Genomic DNA, 18,217 nt, shown 5'->3' with positions numbered 1-18,217 from the left:
ACGAAATGTGAGATCATGACCTGAGCTGAAGCCTGATGATGAACGAACTGAGCCACACAGGTGCTTCTAAAAGACATTTTTTAAACATGCACTTTTAAAGTCAATATCCATCCTGCAGCAATGGACTTACTCTCAGACCCTCTTGGAACTTGTTTAAAAATGAAATGCAGGTTATATTTTGAAATACACATAAACTTATAAAGCAATAAGTATAAAATCAAAGTGGACTAAATCTTACCATTTATTACCAAGGTGAGGCTAATAAAAATGAAAAGGCGTTTTCTTTTAATTGATTTCTGAGACCTTTTTAAAGAGGACAGGTGAAGTATTTTTCCTTCTTTTTCTTACCTCCTTCCTCTCTTGCTCCTCCTCTTTCTACCCTCCCCCTCATGATATTGACACTGCTGTTGTTATCACAAGCAAGCAATCCTGTGGGAAAGCAACACCAGGTCTATAATGCAACACTGCCACAGCCTTTGTAAAAAAGTCCTTACCCAAATGCATGGCAATCAAATAATGCTAACCATACAGCAATGATCATGAAAACAAACGAATATTCAGTGTTTCTTAGATGCGACCAGAAGTTTGAGGGTTTTGCCTACCCTGCTATCTTAGGAGTCTAGGGTTCAGCGGTTACTTAATGTTAAAAGTCTAGCTTGACTCCCGCTTCCTTGGACAATGCAATTATTCTGACTCCTTTTGGGCCAGCGTTTTTTATTCATTTCCACCTTTCCCAAAGTCAATCTTATTCAATGCAAATGGCTGCCAATTGCCACCTCCACAGTGGCCGCCACCTCAGCTCACTGTGCAGATGGTTAAATTTAGGAGGCTGTGTTCTCCTGTGTGGGACAGGGAGACAGAAGGTTCGTGTTTTAAAAACAGCAAGCAGATTGAGAGGGCAGTGGCTGTCCTTTACAGACGGTTCCAGAGCCAGAATGATGACATCGTGTAAAAACGAACAGGAGGGATGTTTTAGTTGTGGATTTAAACATGTTTTCATGTGTCGTGTTAAGATGTTCACAGAGGTAAATAGGGCTAGTCAGTCCTGCGTCCCTGAAGACAGTGGCAAAGCAAAAAGCATCACATTTTATTGTCCCTTCCCTAAGGCAGAGATTCCAAAACTTTAATGTACATTAGAATCACCTGGGCAGCTTTTCAAAATTCTGGCATCCAGGCTGCACCCTGACAATCAACCAGAATCTCTGGGGTGAGGGACTCAGACATCAGTGTCCTAAAGATCCCCCTGCCTCTCAGTGGTTCTAATGTGCAGCCATGGAGAGAAGCAGTGTCTTTAACAGCCCTTTGCATAAGCAGGACTGGCTGAAGTGGTCTTTATCCAAAGGCATAAAAACTGAATAATGATTCTAGATGGCTGTGCAGTCAGCTTATTGTAGCACTGGGGACGAGCACTCAGCTCATGGTGGTGATGTGGGTCTTTTCCTGCATACAATCTGCAGACCCTGTCTAATATTTTCCATACCGGGCAATGAGATCACAAACTCCAAAACACTAAATCAAAACCGGAGGCATTACGGGTCTTCAATAAAACTCCATAGCCCATACACAAGGGGGGGGGGGGGAGAAAATCAAAACCATCACCAAGCTGCAGACATGTCACATATACATACGTATATATATGTGAATATATATGTAGCCAGCATTAGGATATTGCAGCAATTAGACAGAAGGTATCAAGCAATTATTAATTAGCTAAAAGTGACCAACTAGACCGGCAGTAAAAAGTTACAAGTAAAAAATCCTGTTTGTGCCTGAAAGAAAGCTCATCATAAAGGACACTTGATTTCTGACAAGGAAAATTATTTAAGTGGCATCACAGGGAGAAATGACATCAGGATATGCACAAAAAAAATTAAGTGAATATGAAGGAGATCCTGCTTTGAGAATATGCAATACCAGAGGCCTTCAAGACTTCTGAGCTTATGCTACAGACAAACCCACAGTCATGGAACAAAGCCTTTATAGCAACGTTTCTAAACAGTGTGGGGGATTTGAGAAACAAAGTCAGTAACATCTAACTATGAATGATAATTTCAAGCTTGCAAGAAATAGGTAACCAAAAATGGGGACGGGACTCCTGCTTCCCTGTCCACCTGCCTGAGGGGAAGTTGAAAATCAACTAGTGGCAGGTTTCAGTGTTCTTTTCTCTTTTGTGTCCAACTTATTATCACAACAATCATTCTGCAAACCTCTTCCCTACCCACTTTCCAGCGCCTGAATTATGGTTACGTGTGTGTGCACACTCACATGCACTGAAGACTGAAGAGGACTGTTCTTTAATAAGAAATCAGACAAATCCAGGTAAACCAGGACTGGCTGGGCATTGTCTTTAATTCAAGAAAAGGGGCTCTCCTCTTGTCCTTCAGTTTCCATATGCCTGTTCACATCCAGGTTCTATGTCCACGGAGGATGAAAAACCTCCAAAGCATTCAAGGGCAGCTCACTTCAAGCTGCTTCCAATTAGGCTGGGCAGTGTGAATGTCTCAGACGCGTCAATATTTGCAACAGAGCAAGTCTGATTCACAGGGGCATCCTCCAGGCAGCAGGAAACCCTCGCCCACTGCCAGTCATCTTGTAGGCAGGCATGCCATCATCCTCTCACTGCCCCTTGAAACTGCCACTTCTATCTTGTGTACTAGATAGTACACGTGGCTACTCCCAGATCTCTCCTCTTCCAAGTACTCGGACCCTGTACAGGAGATATGCCCCATGGACATTTTAAGTTTCCCAAATATTTCTACTTTAATATTGTTGTTTAGACTTTAGCACTGTCACATAAACATTTTGGAGACCTCACTGCAAAGGTGGAATTTTGACCATTGCCTGAAGCCCTGTGCAAAATTTTATGTTGCTGGAGTGAAATGAAATAGATCTAATTCAATAGTGTAGATCATTACATATAAGGGGAAACTGAAGCTTATCTGACATACCCACTGCCAAGAAAAGGAGGGAGATTTAAGAACAATAAAGGAAACGCTGGATTTGGTGCCTATTTGAATATACATGCAAGAATGGAAAGGTCGCTGCTCCTTCAGAAGGTTCAAAGAAACCATTGGCTCCTGCAAATGGCATTGTTTTTCTATTGTTTATTTTTATCATCGAAATGTGACATTTAAAATGTTTCTACTCCAAAAGGAATGTTACAAATGTAGTAGTCATATCACTGAATCACAGGATACAAAGTATCTTAGATCTTCATTTGAGACGCTCAATTGATCCGTGTTTATTTCTTGTGGGAGTTTCTCCGCAGCTGTTTTTCGATTTTTCCCGCCAACTCTTTGAACGGAATCAGGGGACTGCTTTGTTATTCACGCGGAAAATACACATCTATTCTTGTTTAACCATTTCATTTTAGGAAAGTGACAAAAAATGTCTTTGCTTCTCTCCCCTTACAGCAGCCAGTGTAGGCAGAAATGGCTCTCCACCCCACCTCTGCCGACTTGACCTGCTTTCGATAATAAACATTTCCAGGCTAGCAAATAAAATGCGAGGCTAGGCAAAGAACTTCAAGCCCACCTTGGTCACCAGCAGGCCAACTGGAAACAAGCCGTGGGACTGGTTGAGGACGGCATTTCTCCTTCTTGTGGATCTTATTTTAATGCTGATTGGCACCGTTTTCAACACCGTCCATTTAAATCTGCCAGGTGTGTGTCCTAAAGGGGAGCGGCAGGTGCAGGGCGCAACTTCCCCACCGCGCTTCCCTGTGAGTCCACTCGGTTTGGAGGAGGTACCCGCCCAGCACTCCCAGGCAAAAGGGCCAATTCAGCCTGGAGTCTTCCTCCCTCTTGCCCTCCTCCCAACTCCCGCCGCCACAGTAGACACTCGGGTTGGAATTTCATTGCTTTATCTCAAGTTCCCGTTTCCAACGAGCTAGTCAGCCTTTGGCACGTTCGCAGAGGGTTTGCAATTGCCCGATCCGGGTCAGCTCTTCTAACCCATTACTGTTTTTCAAGTGTGGTGCGTGGAATTTCCTTTGCAAATCTGGGGAGGGGGACACAATATAACCTAGTGCATAAAAGGCGTTTGAAGCCTGCACGACTTTTTTTTTTTTTTTTGAGCAAGGAAAATTAAAAGACTCGGTTAGTTTGATTTCTATCCACACGACGCATGGTACAGTGTTCTTAAACTCATAGCAACAATTTGGGGACTGGACTGAACCGGGACACAAGCGGGAGCAATTGCCGGCTTGGCAGGCCTAAAGTACGGCTGTCGGAAGAAAAACCCTGGCTCCTGACCTTGCTTACTCTGGTGCCTGCACTGGTCCTGCGTCGCGGGAGGAAGGGAAGGCGGTGGCTACCGGCCGTTGGTCGTTAGGCCCAGGCTTGGCTAAGGAGGCTGCCTGTGTTTCTTGCCCTCGGGTCCTTCTTGCAGAACCGAAACGCAAGACTGGGCGCACCGGGACCCGCGGTTGCTCCTTCGACCCAGCGGGACCCCAGTCAGGCTTTCATGAGCCTGTTTAGATTTCTTCCATAGACTCTGGAATATAAGGTTCCCGAGAACACCCTGGCCTATTGCGATTGGCACGGTTTCGTTTACACCCAAACGGCTCCCAGAAACAGTCCTACCAAAAATTAAAGCGACGCAGGAAACATGAAGCAGGGGCGACTGTCGGCCCAAGGATGACCCTGGACGACCCTTCCAGCCGCCGCCAGCTCCCAGTCCCCCAAGGAGGCAGGCACTCTATTCCTGCCTCATCTTTAACTCGAGATTTTGGCGGTGTCCGCCTCTCCTTTCTCTGCCTTGGGAAATCTGGGTCCCATTCCGGGACCCTCGAATCCGCCCTTCGCTCAGGGCGTGCAGCCCTCCTAGCTGGACCCATCCAGTCACAGGTCCTGGAGTGCTCCCTTACCTTGGCGGCTCCCTCGCCCCTGGGAAGCGCTCTTCACTCGGTTGCCCGCTGCGCCATGGGCGCTCAAAACAACTAAGCCAAACCTAGCCCAGCGTACATATGAAACTACTTTTTTTTTTTTTTTTTTTTTTTTTTTTTTTTTTTTTTTTACCTCTGCGGGCTCAGCGCCGACCATGTCGCCGTCCCTTTGGTCATGCAGGGGACCAAGCTGCATCCCAGACAGGTGGAAGAGACGTTTCCTTTTCTTCGCAATCCCACCTTTGGATCAATCACCTCGCCCCCAGGCCAGTACAGCCCACCGCAGGAACACGCTGAGTAGGGTCGGAGGCCGACAGGGGGCGACAAACTGTAAGCTTTTTGGGGGGCCAGCTCTGAGGAGGCTACAGCAAGCGCTGTGTGGTCTGGGCAGCAAGCAGCTGGCTGCTAGAGGGGTAGGGTGGGAGGGTGGATGTGGGATATGAAGTGCGGGGCTGCGGGCTCTGACACCATAAAGAACTCTCGGGTCCAACCCCCGCCCCGACGGCCTTGGCCCAGGGGAATGAGGAGAAGAAGATGCTGTCTGGGCTGCACGTCTTTGCCAGCGTCCAGCGCTCCACTGGCAGAGGTGGGAAGATGTTCCCCTGACAGAGAGTTGCGAACCAGCTCTCCCCATGGCACCTCCGGTTTTATTTGCTCTTCTCTGAACGTGCATGCTGACTCCTCTGCTACAGGAGAAAGAAACGGCTTTAGCTGTTTCACCTAGCCTTGGGGGATGCACTGGGTTATGGGTGCTGTGGTTCCCATGTCTAGGGACCAATCTTTTTGGTCTCCAGCCCCCGACCTGAAATTTAGGCAATGAAAGTCTGCATCGGGGACTAAGAGGTTCCAAACCACCTGGAGAGAACTGAGCGGGGGCGGGGGCCGGCGCATGCCACCCCCTGCGGCCCGGCCTCAGAACGCTCTACATCCGGTGTGTGCTCAGTTCTCCGCTCCGTGCCTGCAGCAGAGCTCCTGGCTCTGTTGTGCCCACCTTAATCCAAACCACCCCCTTTCCCCCCGTCGGTAACCCGATCCTGCACGGTCGTGAACAGGCTTAGTCCAAATAGTTTCACCCCACCCTCCTCTCACCAGAGCTCTGACTGTCCCATTCCTGGTCCCCGTGGCCTCCCCGAGGATCCCAGAGACCAAGACTGCACTATTTTCTCGGTGCAGCGGGAGGGAAGAGTCCTCACCTCTTCCGAACCCCGGTTTTCTTTTTCCAAAGATAATTTTGTCTGGGCCCCGCGCCCTCTGTCCAGACAGCCCAGGGTATAGGGCTCAGACCCTCCTAATTGACATATTTCAACAGGTTGGTTAGGAGCCGTTGGTTGCTCTTTGGCCCTGTAGCGAAGGGTGGGAGGATCGCCTCGGCTCCCCAGGCTGAGCTGGTCGGGGGTGCCTCCGGCAGCGTCCTGTCGGGTAGGGGGTGGGGTGGCGCAGTGGGCAGCTCTCCGTAGGCTCCCAAGCACTAGGATCTTAGGGGACTGAGCACAAGGGAAACTTTCCCTTTCTCCTCGGGGGAGAGCTGGGAGTCCTGAGCACTGAGCACTCCCTCCTACGTCCCCCTTCCTGCTCCGGCCAGGTCAGCCAATGAATGCCCTTGGCACTTACTGAACCCAAGCTCCGGACTCCCAGGTCCCGGTCTCCTCTTGTTAGTTCAGTGCAAAATCGGAAGCGTTCTCCCTCCACCTGCCATCTCTTGGACCCCACTGCATGGCTCCTTCTGGGACTGCCATCGTTGTCGACACAGAGTGGGAAGTCCAGAACTGGGCGTTGACCCAGATACGAATGGAGAAGAGTTGACGGGGAAATGCTAAGGCCAAAGAGTTCGGGGCTGTGTAAACACAAGAACAAATAAAGGCGAAGGGACTATTCAGTGACTGAACGAGGACCCCCGGAAGCCGCGGATGCTGTGTGACAGATGAGGCTAGGCCGCCTGGGCGGGGAAGAATGTGGGGTTCCCGGCCTGGAAGAAAGGAACTGCCCTTTAGGCCTACAGAGGAAGCTAGGACATGCGACCTCCCACAAGTCGTCAGGACAAGCCTGGCGTCCGGAGGATGAAGGATCCCTGTTCTTGGGGGGCAGCAGGTGGGAATTACTTTCCGACCTGCGGCTTGTGCCATCTATCAGAAATGAGTTCGGGTGGGTGGGCCTGTCCGCAGAAAGAATCTAGAATGTGCCCTTTTCACATCACTGAAATCTCGCCACTATCCCAATGGAGTGGATGGCAATTAAATATTGTAAAGATTTCCTATGGTCAGGTTTGGGGTGTCGTCTGGAAATGGAACACGGAGGAGTCTGCTCAAGCACAAATCGCCTTAGGCTCTAGCCTCCCCCTCCTTCCCCGGCAAGCACTGAGCACCACGCTGAGCACTCACCACGACGCACCCATGCCTGGAACTTGGGCACTGGCACCACTCTTTCCGGGCCCCTTCCCCAGGGGAAAGAGGAGGTAGAGGCAGCCATACACCAACGACCTTCCTAGGATCAACTCATCCTCTGATGTCCTAGCTGCAATGTTGGTGGAAGTGACAATAAAACTAAACCCAAAACTAGTTCTACGACTAATGCTAGCACTAATAAATAGTCACCAATTTGAAATGACTACCCCCACAATTCTCGAAACTGGAGGCGTAAGGGGCTTCGAGGGGAGTCAAGACCCTGGAAGGTCCCAGGCCCGGCTGGGGTTAGGACTTGTGTGTATGTGGTGTGTGTGTGTGTGTGTGTGTGTGTGTGTGTGTATGTGTGTGTGTGGGGGGGATGGGTCCCGGAAGAGGGCCGAGGGGGGAGGAGGACAGAAGGAGGGGGGTAGAGTTTCAGGCCCGGGAGGGGGGCGCTGGGGTGCAGTGACGGGAACCAATGAGCTGCCAACTCGCGCGTCTCCGGCGTGACTGCCGAGATTGACGTGGAGGACACGTCAAATTGATCCCCGCACTCTGCAGCCTCCCGATCAGACGAATTTCTCCTAATCGGATGAAGTTCACTCTAGGCCTGGGGTCGCGGGCGTGGAGAGTGTCCTGGGAGCGCCCGGGGGAGGGCGGCTGCGCGCTCCGCGGCGGCGCACGGCGCATTTCCAGCCCGCGGCCCGTCCGCCGCGGCTCACGACTCGCGCGCGCCCTCCCTCTATGCCTCTCCCGCGGCGGCGGCGCCCGAGCTCTCCCGGACTGCGCCGGGCCCAGCCCCGGCCGCCTCGGCGCCAGACAGCTGGCTGGCCCGCGCGCTATGGGTAAGGGGCGGGAAGCAGGCAGGGCGCGGGCGGGCAAACGAGGCGGGTTGCGTCCCGGCGCCTCCCTTCCCTCTCTCCTGCACTCCCTGGGAGAGCAGGTCCCGGGTCCCGGGTCCTGGGTCCCGGAGAAGTCGCGTTCTTCGCACGCCCCCAACCCTCGGGGGTTGGGGGTGGGGGAGTTCGGCGTGTCGCAGGAGGGGATGTTCCAATTAGATGCGTGAAAAGTCGAGAAAGGGCTTACAGGGCTGAAGCGCGCGGCGTCCCCCTCCGCGGTCCCTACGCGGGTGCCCATTCCCGGAGCCCGGACACAGTCCGTTTGCTCGCAGATTCTGAGGATCCGCCCGCTGGTCACTTTCAGAGGCGCGCCTGGTGCGGCCCCTCGTCTGGTGTGGCCACCCTTCTTGGCTAACCCGCCGGTGTTTTCTCTCCCTCCCGTTTACTGTCGTCCGGCGCGTCCGCAGAGCAGACGTACGGCGAGGTGAACCAGCTGGGCGGCGTGTTCGTCAACGGCCGCCCCCTGCCCAACGCCATCCGCTTGCGCATCGTGGAGCTGGCGCAGCTGGGCATCCGACCCTGTGACATCAGCCGGCAGCTTCGCGTATCCCACGGCTGCGTGAGCAAGATTCTGGCGCGCTACAACGAGACAGGGTCCATCCTGCCCGGGGCCATCGGGGGCAGCAAACCTCGTGTCACTACCCCCAACGTGGTCAAGCACATCCGGGACTACAAGCAGGGCGACCCTGGCATCTTTGCCTGGGAGATCCGCGACCGGCTGCTGGCCGACGGCGTTTGCGACAAATACAACGTGCCCTCTGTGAGCTCCATCAGCCGAATCCTGCGCAATAAGATTGGCAGCCTGGGTCAGCCGGGGCCTTACGAGGCGAGCAAGCAGCCGCCGCCGCAGCCGGCCCTGCCCTACAACCACATCTACCAATACCCCTACCCCAGCCCTGTGTCGCCCACGGGCGCCAAGATGGGCAGCCACCACGGGGTCCCGGGCACAGCAAGCCACGTCAGCATTCCCCGTTCGTGGCCCTCGGCGCACTCGGTCAGCAATATCCTGGGCATCCGAACATTTATGGAGCAAACAGGTCAGTCTCAGCGACCCTCTGTTGCGTTCCTGGAAGGGGCAGAATTGGGAGACTGGGGGGTGGGGTGGGCTGGCGGGCATGCGGGTGAAGGATCACACTTGCCATCCTCCTCAGACCGGTTATGGCTCAAGGGAGGGTTCAGGGCTGGCCAGGGAGACTGAGGGTCTTGCGCCTTCTGTGGGAGTGCTCGGACATCTTGAACTTTTTATGACAAATATGGAAAGTATTTCTCAAATGGAAGAGCAATCGCCGACCACAAATTCAGAGGCCTGAAATTGCGCTTTTTCATTCTTGCAAAAAGTATGCAAACTCCTATCACCAGATCTAAGCTAAACAAACCGCAGAGTCAATTCTGCGACCCTTTCTTATATCCCGATATTTTGGGTTCCCTTACCGTACCCTAGAGGGTTCTGTTCTTCTCAGGCCCAAAGGCTCTTTTGAGTAAAGGCCAAAGGGGGGTTGTCTAGCTGGTCTTGTCAAGTGGCCCAGATCTCCAGCAGGCCCAGTGGCCCTGTAGCTCCTGGAGCTGGGGTCTCCTTTACAAGAGCCCCAGGGCTGCAGCCGCGGGGGTCAGGGGAGTGCCACAAGGATTTGCTCGTTGTCTGCAATTATAACACAGCAAAGTGTTGCTCCTCATTCTCAACAGGAGTGGGAGGGAGCGGAAGGAGGGAGGGAGGTTTGGGGCAGTCATGGTTGGGGCTCAGGAAGAACTTGTGAGTCTCTTCACACTGTCCTCTTCTCCCAACAGCGGACCAGGGAATGGCGTGCTCTTAGGTGAGCAGACTCAGGAGGGGGGTAAAAAGCAAAACTCACCTCATCCCAAGGGAGAGGAGGGAGGGACAGCTGGAAGGAAACTGAAAGCTTAGCCCCAGATGCCTTGGGGTCCCTCCGAGGCCCAGCACAGCTTTGTTTCTCCCGATTCAAACCCAGCCTGGGCCACCTGCTAGGGCCAAAGCTCCCTTGGTAGGATTAGTGGGCGTTTGGCTGGGAGGTGACCTCATCAGGCTTGTGCTCAGATCTGGAGTCTTCTCTTGGTTCCCCATGCACACGAAGTGCTGGGGGAGCAGACATGCGTCAGAGAAGCATGTGGTGGCTGTGTTGTTGCCTCTTTTGGGAGATCTGGTAGGTCTCCGGAGGCAGTTCTGTGTCGCCTTCCAGACGCCTGTTCAGACTGAAGAATCCATATAATAGTCATGAGCCTGCTGTGGATGTGAACTTGGACCATTCCGGGTGCCATCTGTGGACAGCGGAAAGGCGCCTCGGCCGAGTGCGCCCAGCCCCTGCCTTACAGGCCGAGTACCCGCTAGAGACTTCCCATTTCGCGGCAAGCGGGTCGAAGTCTGGGAGGAGCGCGGAGCAGGCCGTTCTTCCCTATGCCCTGCTAGGAGTGAAAGCGAAACCCGGTGCCCAGCCGCCCCTCTGCCTCCGATCGCTTTCTGAGCTTTTGAGTATCTCAGGTGTTCCGGAGGACCCTCGGCCAAGTGCTTGTAGGCTTGTGTGGAAACGTCCCGGCCCGAGGGCCGCGCGTGTGCCCAGCGCAGATTGGGATGCCCCTTCTAATCCGTCCTGTGTCCCCGCAGGGGCCCTGGCTGGGAGCGAAGGTGCCGCCTACTCCCCCAAGATGGAAGACTGGGCCGGCGTGAACCGCACGGCCTTCCCGGCCACCCCTGGAGTGAATGGTCTTGAGAAACCTGCCTTGGAGGCAGACATTAAATACACTCAGGTAGCCAGGCGGCGCGCGCCGGGGAAGGAGTTGTCTTTAACTGGGGAGCGGGAGGGTCGGAGGGTGGGGGCAGAGAGAAAGGGAAGAGAACTCTTCCCCAGGCTGGCGAACGTGTTGGTGTGTCTGGCTACCCCACCGGCGAGAGTCTGCGCCACAGATTTCTCTCATTTTCTGAATCGCGCTAGTTTGGGGAGGCTGCCTGTCCAGGGGATTGCCTTGCTTTTTGCCAAGATACATTTATTTTAAAACGCTGGAACCCGGAACACAGATGGTAGAGGACTCCCTTCTAAATCTTGGGTGGTAAATACCATGACCCCCTAACCACTCACTATTATTTATAACAATTTACATGGACATCACTTTGCCAGAGTCCTTACTGGGAAAATTAGCGGCCAGGCTTACCGTGGGGATCCGAGGGGATAGCTGGGGGAAATGAGGATCCCCCCAGCTCAGTAATTGCGCCTAAGGGAGAATACGGGGGGACTGCCTGCTGCTGATGGTCTGTCCCTCTCGATCTTCACAGTCGGCCTCTGGCCTCTCTGCGGTAGGCGGTTTCCTCCCGGCCTGCGCCTACCCTGCCTCCAACCAGCACGGCGTGTACAGCGCACCGGCCGGCGGCTACCTCGCCCCCGGCCCGCCTTGGTCGCCCGCGCAGGGCCCCCCGCTGGCGCCCCCCGGGGCCGGCGTCACTGTGCACGGCGGGGAGCTGGCCGCAGCGATGACCTTCAAGCATCCCAGCCGGGAAGGTGAGGGGTGCTGGCAGGGAAGGGGTCGGATGAATGCCCCTAGGGTTAGGAAGGGTGTTGGAGTGTGGGCTGGGTCGTGGTGAGAGGGACGGAGAGAGAGGCAGAGAGAGAGAAGAGAGAGGAGAGCTGGAGTGGTTCCCAGGCATAAATCTTTACTAAACTTGTAGCTTCTTGGAGCAGATTGATTTTAACAGGTGTGTATGGTGTATATGCTCTGTCCCTGGAAAGGCAGGTAGAGTTTGAAAGAGACCTCAGGACTGTCTTTCCTGAATTGTAGGGAGAGAGAGGAAGAGGGTCAGGCTGGCAAACAGGACTCCTAGGTTCCAACCTTGTTTTGTGCCCTTGACCAAGTTATTGTTCCTTTCTGGCTCTCAATTTTTCCATCTGTTGAAGGGTCCAGAAGCACCTTCAGGTTCACCTTTCTGTGGCTTGCAGAGCTTTGTGGACTACAGCTGGATTCTTCCAGGCACCACCTATTCTTTTTCTTTTTCCTTCCTTCTTCCTTTCCTTCCTTCCTTCCTTCCTTCCTTCCTTCCTTCCTTCCTTCCTTCCTTCCTTCCTTCCTTCTTTCCCCTGGTCTCTCTTTTTCTTGGTTTCTCTGATTCATTTCCTTAAACACATGCTTTGGGAATGGAGAGAACATTTCAACCATGTATCCCCAAGTCTAGACTCTTGAATTCTGTGTGATCTGGCATCCTTGTTTCTATGGGAAATGCAGCTGGAAATTCTCCTTCCTCTTCTCCCTCCATAAATCCACTCCAAGAAGTCCACTTAACAGATTTGAGGTATTTAATTGATGGTCAACAGTGAGGGGCATCTTCTTACACTGCCTTCTGGGTACTATTTTTTCCTATAACTTGGGAAAAGCTCACCTGCTCTTGAGTCTCCTTTTCTTTGTTGGTGAACGGAAGGACTGGATATGCTAATTTCAAAACTTCCTGCATCGAGGTTCTCATCACCAGAATTTTGCAACTTCTACAACCCTAGAAAAGGAAGGCGTTCCCTTCCCAGCAGCGAAGGAGACTGAGCACAAACTTGGAGGGCAGTGTGGGGCAGAGGGATGTTCCAGATTACAAAGGGATCTTTACCGTCTGATCTGCCTCACACCTGCCAAGGCAGAAGTCCTTCTTTGTGACGTCCAGGCAAAAAGCTGTATTTGCATGTAGTTTCAGTGAGATCAACAGCATGATCTGAAAGAGAGAGAAAAGATTAAGATGTCAACAGTAGCAGTCAAGTGGAGGAAAAAAAAATTGCTGTTTCCACTTCTTTTAGAGCACAAACATGTTGGAGTATAAATTACAAAAACTGAGTATTAATATCCCTTTAAGCTTTATATGTAAGGGCAAATGGGGGTGGGGGGTCTCAGGATGATTGCTTTACTCAGGGTCTTGTTCTTGACCTCAAATCTTCCTGTTTTATCAGCAGCTAGAGGTTATCTGCTAAATTAGAAATAGAAACAGAATTTTCTTCATTACACAAATCATTTAACGAGGCAGGTTCATTTGAAATAGAAAAGTATACCCACAAATTTAAATAATTTCCCCTGGGCTGATCTCAGGGAGAAGGAAGACTTCAGAAAAGGGACTCATACCTCCAGAATAATGCCTTTGGTTTGCTAACCAAACAAACTTTGTCCTGAGAAATTTCAAACTCTACATGAGAAACAAATTATGATGAGTAGGTAACAATTCACAGGTAAAACATACAGTTCAGAATTCTAAACTAATTCTAGCTGACTGAGGGGGGATTCGTTGGTGGCTGATTTTCTTTAGAAGATACTTTTCTTTCAGAAATGCAGAGCCGTTGAATGACACTGGCATTCATGGCCCTTTTTTTACCAGCATATTTGCTTTCTATTATGAAATATCCCACCCATTTTCAAAATCCACAGCAATAATTAGCTACCTTAGTTACTAATACCTTAATTTCCTGACCCCCATAGTTCTTTAGAGATCTAGGTAAAGAATCATTGAATAAATCAGGCTCATCATCGAAAACGATTTCTCAAGCTGTCATTTCAAGTGTTAGTGTTTGAACAGGAACATAAAAATAATGAGAATTACATGCCTACTTGGGGCATGGAGTTTCACCCTTTTTCTCACTGGCAGAAAAGTTGACTTCAAAGACCTTCACTTTCCCTCCCCCTCCCCAACTGGTCTTTGAAAAATTACAAAGTAATAAGAATCACTGCCTTTAATTTCTCTAATCATTACTTAAATTATCTTCAAAGACACTTATCCCATAAGACAAGTTACTATCATTAATTATTGTTCAGTTTTGAAGAATAGTAGGAATTTTTTTCAGTAACAATTTCTGTATGGAAAGCAACTGAATATCATGAATGCTCAGTAAAAAGCAAATACTTTTGGTCATCTAGTGCATACACGCACAACACACACAATACTGTATCTACTTATCTACACATACATATGTTTCAATGCATTCTCCAAATCAGGTGCAAATGGACATTAACTGTTACCAAATCAAATGTCAAATTACACATTGCAACATATTAATTTTATCTTGGTAAAGGGTAGTGAAGCTGGGCTCCCTCTTATGTAAGTGAGAAAATATGATTTATGTTTTCCATCTGTGAAAGGAAAGTTTAATTCTTGGGGCCTGAGAGAATAAGAAAGTTCCGCCTCCTCTACATTTGGAGGGGACATGATATTCTGGGAATCTCAACACCCATCCACTTTCTTGTAATAGCCAGAGCAGGACCATCTCCACACACACCTTCCCTGCCTCCAGACAAGTGACAGAGGCCACCAGATGTTCGCTCAGGACAGCTAGTATTTATAATTTACAGTGTGTTTTCCAGAACCATCAAAATCTCGTGGTTCTAAAATCCCTCCCATAGTGTCTTTGGAAAGACTAAAGTTTTCAATATTGAATCTATAAGATACTGCTTTTCTCCAAGAAAATATGTTGTATTTGTCAAACATAACTTGAAGCTTCGTTCCAGTCATCTCTGCTTGGGATTAGCACCTGAAGGATTAATCCAGAAAGCAAACTTTGCCAGAGAGCCGCACAGGGTACAGGCGTTTGTGGGAGAGACCAGCAGCGGCCAGCCCGCTTTCCTTTGACCTGGCCTGGAGACCCCTTCCCAGATCCCTCCTGTGTCCGCCCCAACTAAGTTCCCAGTGGCCCTGCAATCGCAGTCCCAGTATTTTGAAAACGCTTGTCCCCATTCCTGCCCACTAAGATTAAATGAGCATGCAGGGCACCTAAGGCCGTTCAAGCCTCCCAGGCCTTCCCTATGCAGCCACTCACGTTGCCCTGGGCCCTGCGTGTGGGAAAGGAGGGGAGGAAAGGTCCTGTGGTAAGGGCCTGGTGTGGACAGAACTAAAAACTCAGCTGCAGGAGTCACCCCACTAGGCTGGGGTGGAATCTATCTCTGGGCTCCTGGATGCTAACTTTTTACCAGTTCATTTTCTCGCTTATGTCTAAGGCAACCGGCCCAAAGCTGAGAAACCTCCTCCTCCTCTGATGTTTTCTAAACAGGTCCTCACCTTGAAGCGATCGCACAGAGTGGAAAGCGAGGGTCTATAGACCTCGCTGGCTGAGCGGACACAACTGTGTTTAGGAAAGAGCTGAGAGTCGAGGGAGAGCAGACTGATCACTGTGTCCTGAAAAGGTCTTCAGATAGCTTCAAAACCTCTGCGAAACCAGATGTGCGTGCGTGTGTGTGTGTGTGTGTGTGTGTGTGAGAGAGAGAGAGAGAGAGAGAGAGAGACCCCGTCCCTCCAACAGGGTCATCCGGCCCAGCTCCGCGCAGCCACGGCAAGCGGCACCTGGGACTGGGGTGCGGGCAGCTGCAGGGGAAACTGTTCCCCCTCATCCCAAAGTGAGGCGCTTCGAGCTACCCCTTTAAAAAAGCACTTGCAAGGGGGCTGGGGGAAAGAAAGTTGAAAATGGGAGCCTTTAGGTATAAACAATTTGTGCCTCCAGCAGGAAAAGCTGAGCGGCCGGGGGCTGGGAAAGGAGAAACAGGTTGCGCAATCGTGCCGTCACTTTGCTGGTTTCCAGCGGCAGCGCTTGGGCCCCTTCCCAAAACCCGAAATAATAGAGCAACACGCAGAATGCCGTCTGATCTGGCAAATCCACTGTCACTTAATCCGGAGGCCCGTAGGCCCTGGGGCATGCTATTTCCGCAGTGGGGGATCGCAGCTGGGTCCCCAGGCCGCAGGGCAGAACGAAGACGGCCTCCCACTTAAAGCACGGCCGCCTCCTGTGTGGTAGGGATCCAAGCGGCCGCGGGCCGTCCACTAGGGGCGGCTTTGGTGACCCGCTTTCCACTAGGTTGCCCCCTGCGCACCGCGAGCGCCCCAAGTAGCTTGAGGGACAGCGGACCTGACCCGCTGGGAGCTCCCCCCACCCCGTTCCCCACGACTTGCGCGCGTGGCTGGTGTCTGGTGGCCATTGGAGGAGGGGCGCGCGGGTCTCAGCTCCGTGTCTCCTTCCCTGCGGTCTTGGAGCTGAGAACCTCTCCTCGCCCCGGGGTGCACGACTAGGCCGGGCAGCCCCGAGCCCATCGTCTCCTTTATTGAGAGCGTGCTGGGCAAACGCAAGTGCACCCGGGCCGCGGTCAGGGAGCGTTTGCAAAAGGGCAAAGTCTGTGCCCTGGAGTGGCTCCCTTAAGGGGAATCTGGAAGGGTGGGCGCGCTAGCGCGCGCGTGGGGCCCATGGAGAGTGCAGGTCCCTGCTTCCTTCTTCCAACACCCTAAAGTGTCGACCCCGGATCCTCGCGCTGTCACCCGAATTTGCGGAGGTCCCGGGCCTCCAGGTGTCTCGCTCTGAGCCGCGCCAACCAGTGACCCGATGTCCCTGTGCTTCCTCCCGCAGTGGCCGACCGGAAGCCTCCCAGCCCCGGCGGCAAGGCCCCAGACGGCCTGAGTGGCTTACACGGACTGCCCATCCCGGCCTCGACCTCCTAGGGGCAGCGCTTCCCTGAGCCCGGAGCAAGCAGCGGACCCGCGGGCGGACCGGGGCGCGCAGCTCGGCCTTGCAGTCCCGGCGACGCGCGCAGGACCCTGGACACACCGAGGAGGTGCCGGGAGCCGGCCTGCTGGGGGCCCGCCCCATTGGCCCCCAGATCTCGCCCTGCCCACCGGCCCGGCGGCTACATTTCCTTTGCCGCCCAGGAGTTTTAGGCTTTTCTGAACTTTGGCTTTAGACTGTGGCACCCTCTTCCGGATCCTTGCGCCTACGTGGCCTCCCTCCCCGGCCAGCCTCAAGTGTCCTTTCATACCTCTCCCGAGGTTGTTCGGCACCCCTCCCCCTCCCTCTTTCCTTCCCTCCTCCCTCTTCCGTTCCCCTCTCCCCCTCGAATCAGTCCCGTCCCTTCGGTCTTTGTTTCCTCTCTCCCTTTGTTTCCCCTCTCCTTCCTACCCAGTCTTCTTTCCTTCCTCACGTTTCCCTGCCTCCCCTTTGTCCTCTTAGTTTTTTCTCCCCTCTCTTTTCCCTGCTTCCCTCTCTGCATCCGTTTCTGCACCACTGTGCCCTCTTTCCTGTGCTCCTCTCCCCCTTGTCCCCTCAGCGTCTTTTACGGTGACTCCATTTCTTTTCATTTCTTTTCATTCCTGACCTACACCCCTTCGCAGGTGAGCCCCAGACTGGACTCCTCGACAGTCCTCCAGAGCAGCTGGGACTTTTTAGTCTCCACCTCTTGGAGCTCCCCCAGCGCAAAGGGAAGGGTCCGGAACTTAGGAAATGGACAGAGAGGCCATAGCCTTTATTTTATATTTTAATATTAATGAACCCAAGCAAAACCCGGATGAACTGTCCTGTCCCCTCTCTCACCCCAGGGTATTGTCTGATAATCTATATTTTCTCTATGCCTACTGGCTGAACTTCTCTTTGCTTTCCCTGAGATGATGTGTCCCCAAAGGAGATTGGGGTATAGTAGGGGGCACTGGGGCCATTGGCATTTTCTCTAGTTAGAAAACTGCGTGCCCTGGAGGTTCCCGTTCCCACCCCTCCACACCTAACAGGAGGGAATCTGACACAATATAAATGCATCAGCACCCTTTTTGTTTTCAGGGGTCAGCACATTTGTTAATTTAAACCACAGACTGCTTCCGGGTACAAAGGTGCAATCTGGCTTCTGGTTTGCAAGGGGACGAGGGTCGGAAAACCCCAGAAAATGTCTCGTAGAGCTGGACGCAAGAGCTGTTAGCTGCTTCCAGGCTCAGGCGCACTGGTGGCGGGACCCTGGACACAAAACTGCAATTGTTGTAGTCCTTAAAATGTCATTGGTGACGGTGTGGCATCACCTGTAAAACGTGGCTGCCTTTGAATAAAAGAGAGCATCTGAAGGCCGCTTTGTAAGGGTGAGCAAGTCTGTGTCCAGTCTGCAGTGCTGTGTAGTCACCTGCTCTAGCCCCTCAATTTCCAGCATGAACACTATGAAGAATGAGTTATTTTACTGGTTTATTCATTAACACTCACATCCTGGGTTGGGCCGGAGGTGGAGAAGAAGGTGAAGGAGGAGCTTTCTCAAGGATTTGTCCCAGGAATGTCCAGGCAGAGAGGCACTATGCAGAA

General features: G+C 52.3%; 1 protein-coding gene and 1 long non-coding RNA gene across 2 annotated transcripts in view; one reads left to right on the top strand and one right to left on the bottom strand.

The window, feature by feature from the left end:
* Positions 1 to 5,234, bottom strand: part of LOC147582609 (uncharacterized) — a 54,816-nt gene extending 49,582 nt beyond the window's left edge. The window contains exon 1 of the long non-coding RNA XR_015248757.1: positions 5,019 to 5,234. This is a non-coding gene — a long non-coding RNA (uncharacterized LOC147582609). The remainder of the gene's footprint in view (positions 1 to 5,018) is intronic.
* A 2,510-nt stretch (positions 5,235 to 7,744) lies between these two features.
* Positions 7,745 to 17,988, top strand: PAX1 (paired box 1). The gene is made up of 5 exons (XM_086701557.1): positions 7,745 to 8,111; positions 8,573 to 9,202; positions 10,783 to 10,925; positions 11,449 to 11,671; positions 16,517 to 17,988. Exons 1-5 carry the CDS (start codon positions 7,859 to 7,861, stop codon positions 16,606 to 16,608), a joined length of 1,341 nt encoding a protein of 446 aa, XP_086557683.1. The 5' UTR covers positions 7,745 to 7,858; the 3' UTR covers positions 16,609 to 17,988.
* Positions 17,989 to 18,217: the final 229 nt, after the last annotated feature.

Source organism: Puma concolor, chromosome A3 (assembly GCF_028749965.1).
Source record: "Puma concolor isolate L17-30 chromosome A3, mPumCon1.1.hap2, whole genome shotgun sequence".
NCBI lineage: Eukaryota > Metazoa > Chordata > Mammalia > Carnivora > Felidae > Puma > Puma concolor.
Note: the sequence above shows the minus strand (reverse complement) of the source record. Positions and strands in the feature narration are given on the sequence as shown.

Coding starts and splice junctions, on each gene's coding strand:
- PAX1 (XM_086701557.1), top strand. CDS start 7,859: ATGAAGTTCACTCTAGGCCTGGGGTCGCGGGCGTGGAGAGTGTCCTGG. Junction 8,112..8,572: donor GGCTGGCCCGCGCGCTATGG/GTAAGGGGCGGG, acceptor GCGCGTCCGCAG/AGCAGACGTACGGCGAGGTG. Junction 11,672..16,516: donor CAAGCATCCCAGCCGGGAAG/GTGAGGGGTGCT, acceptor TTCCTCCCGCAG/TGGCCGACCGGAAGCCTCCC.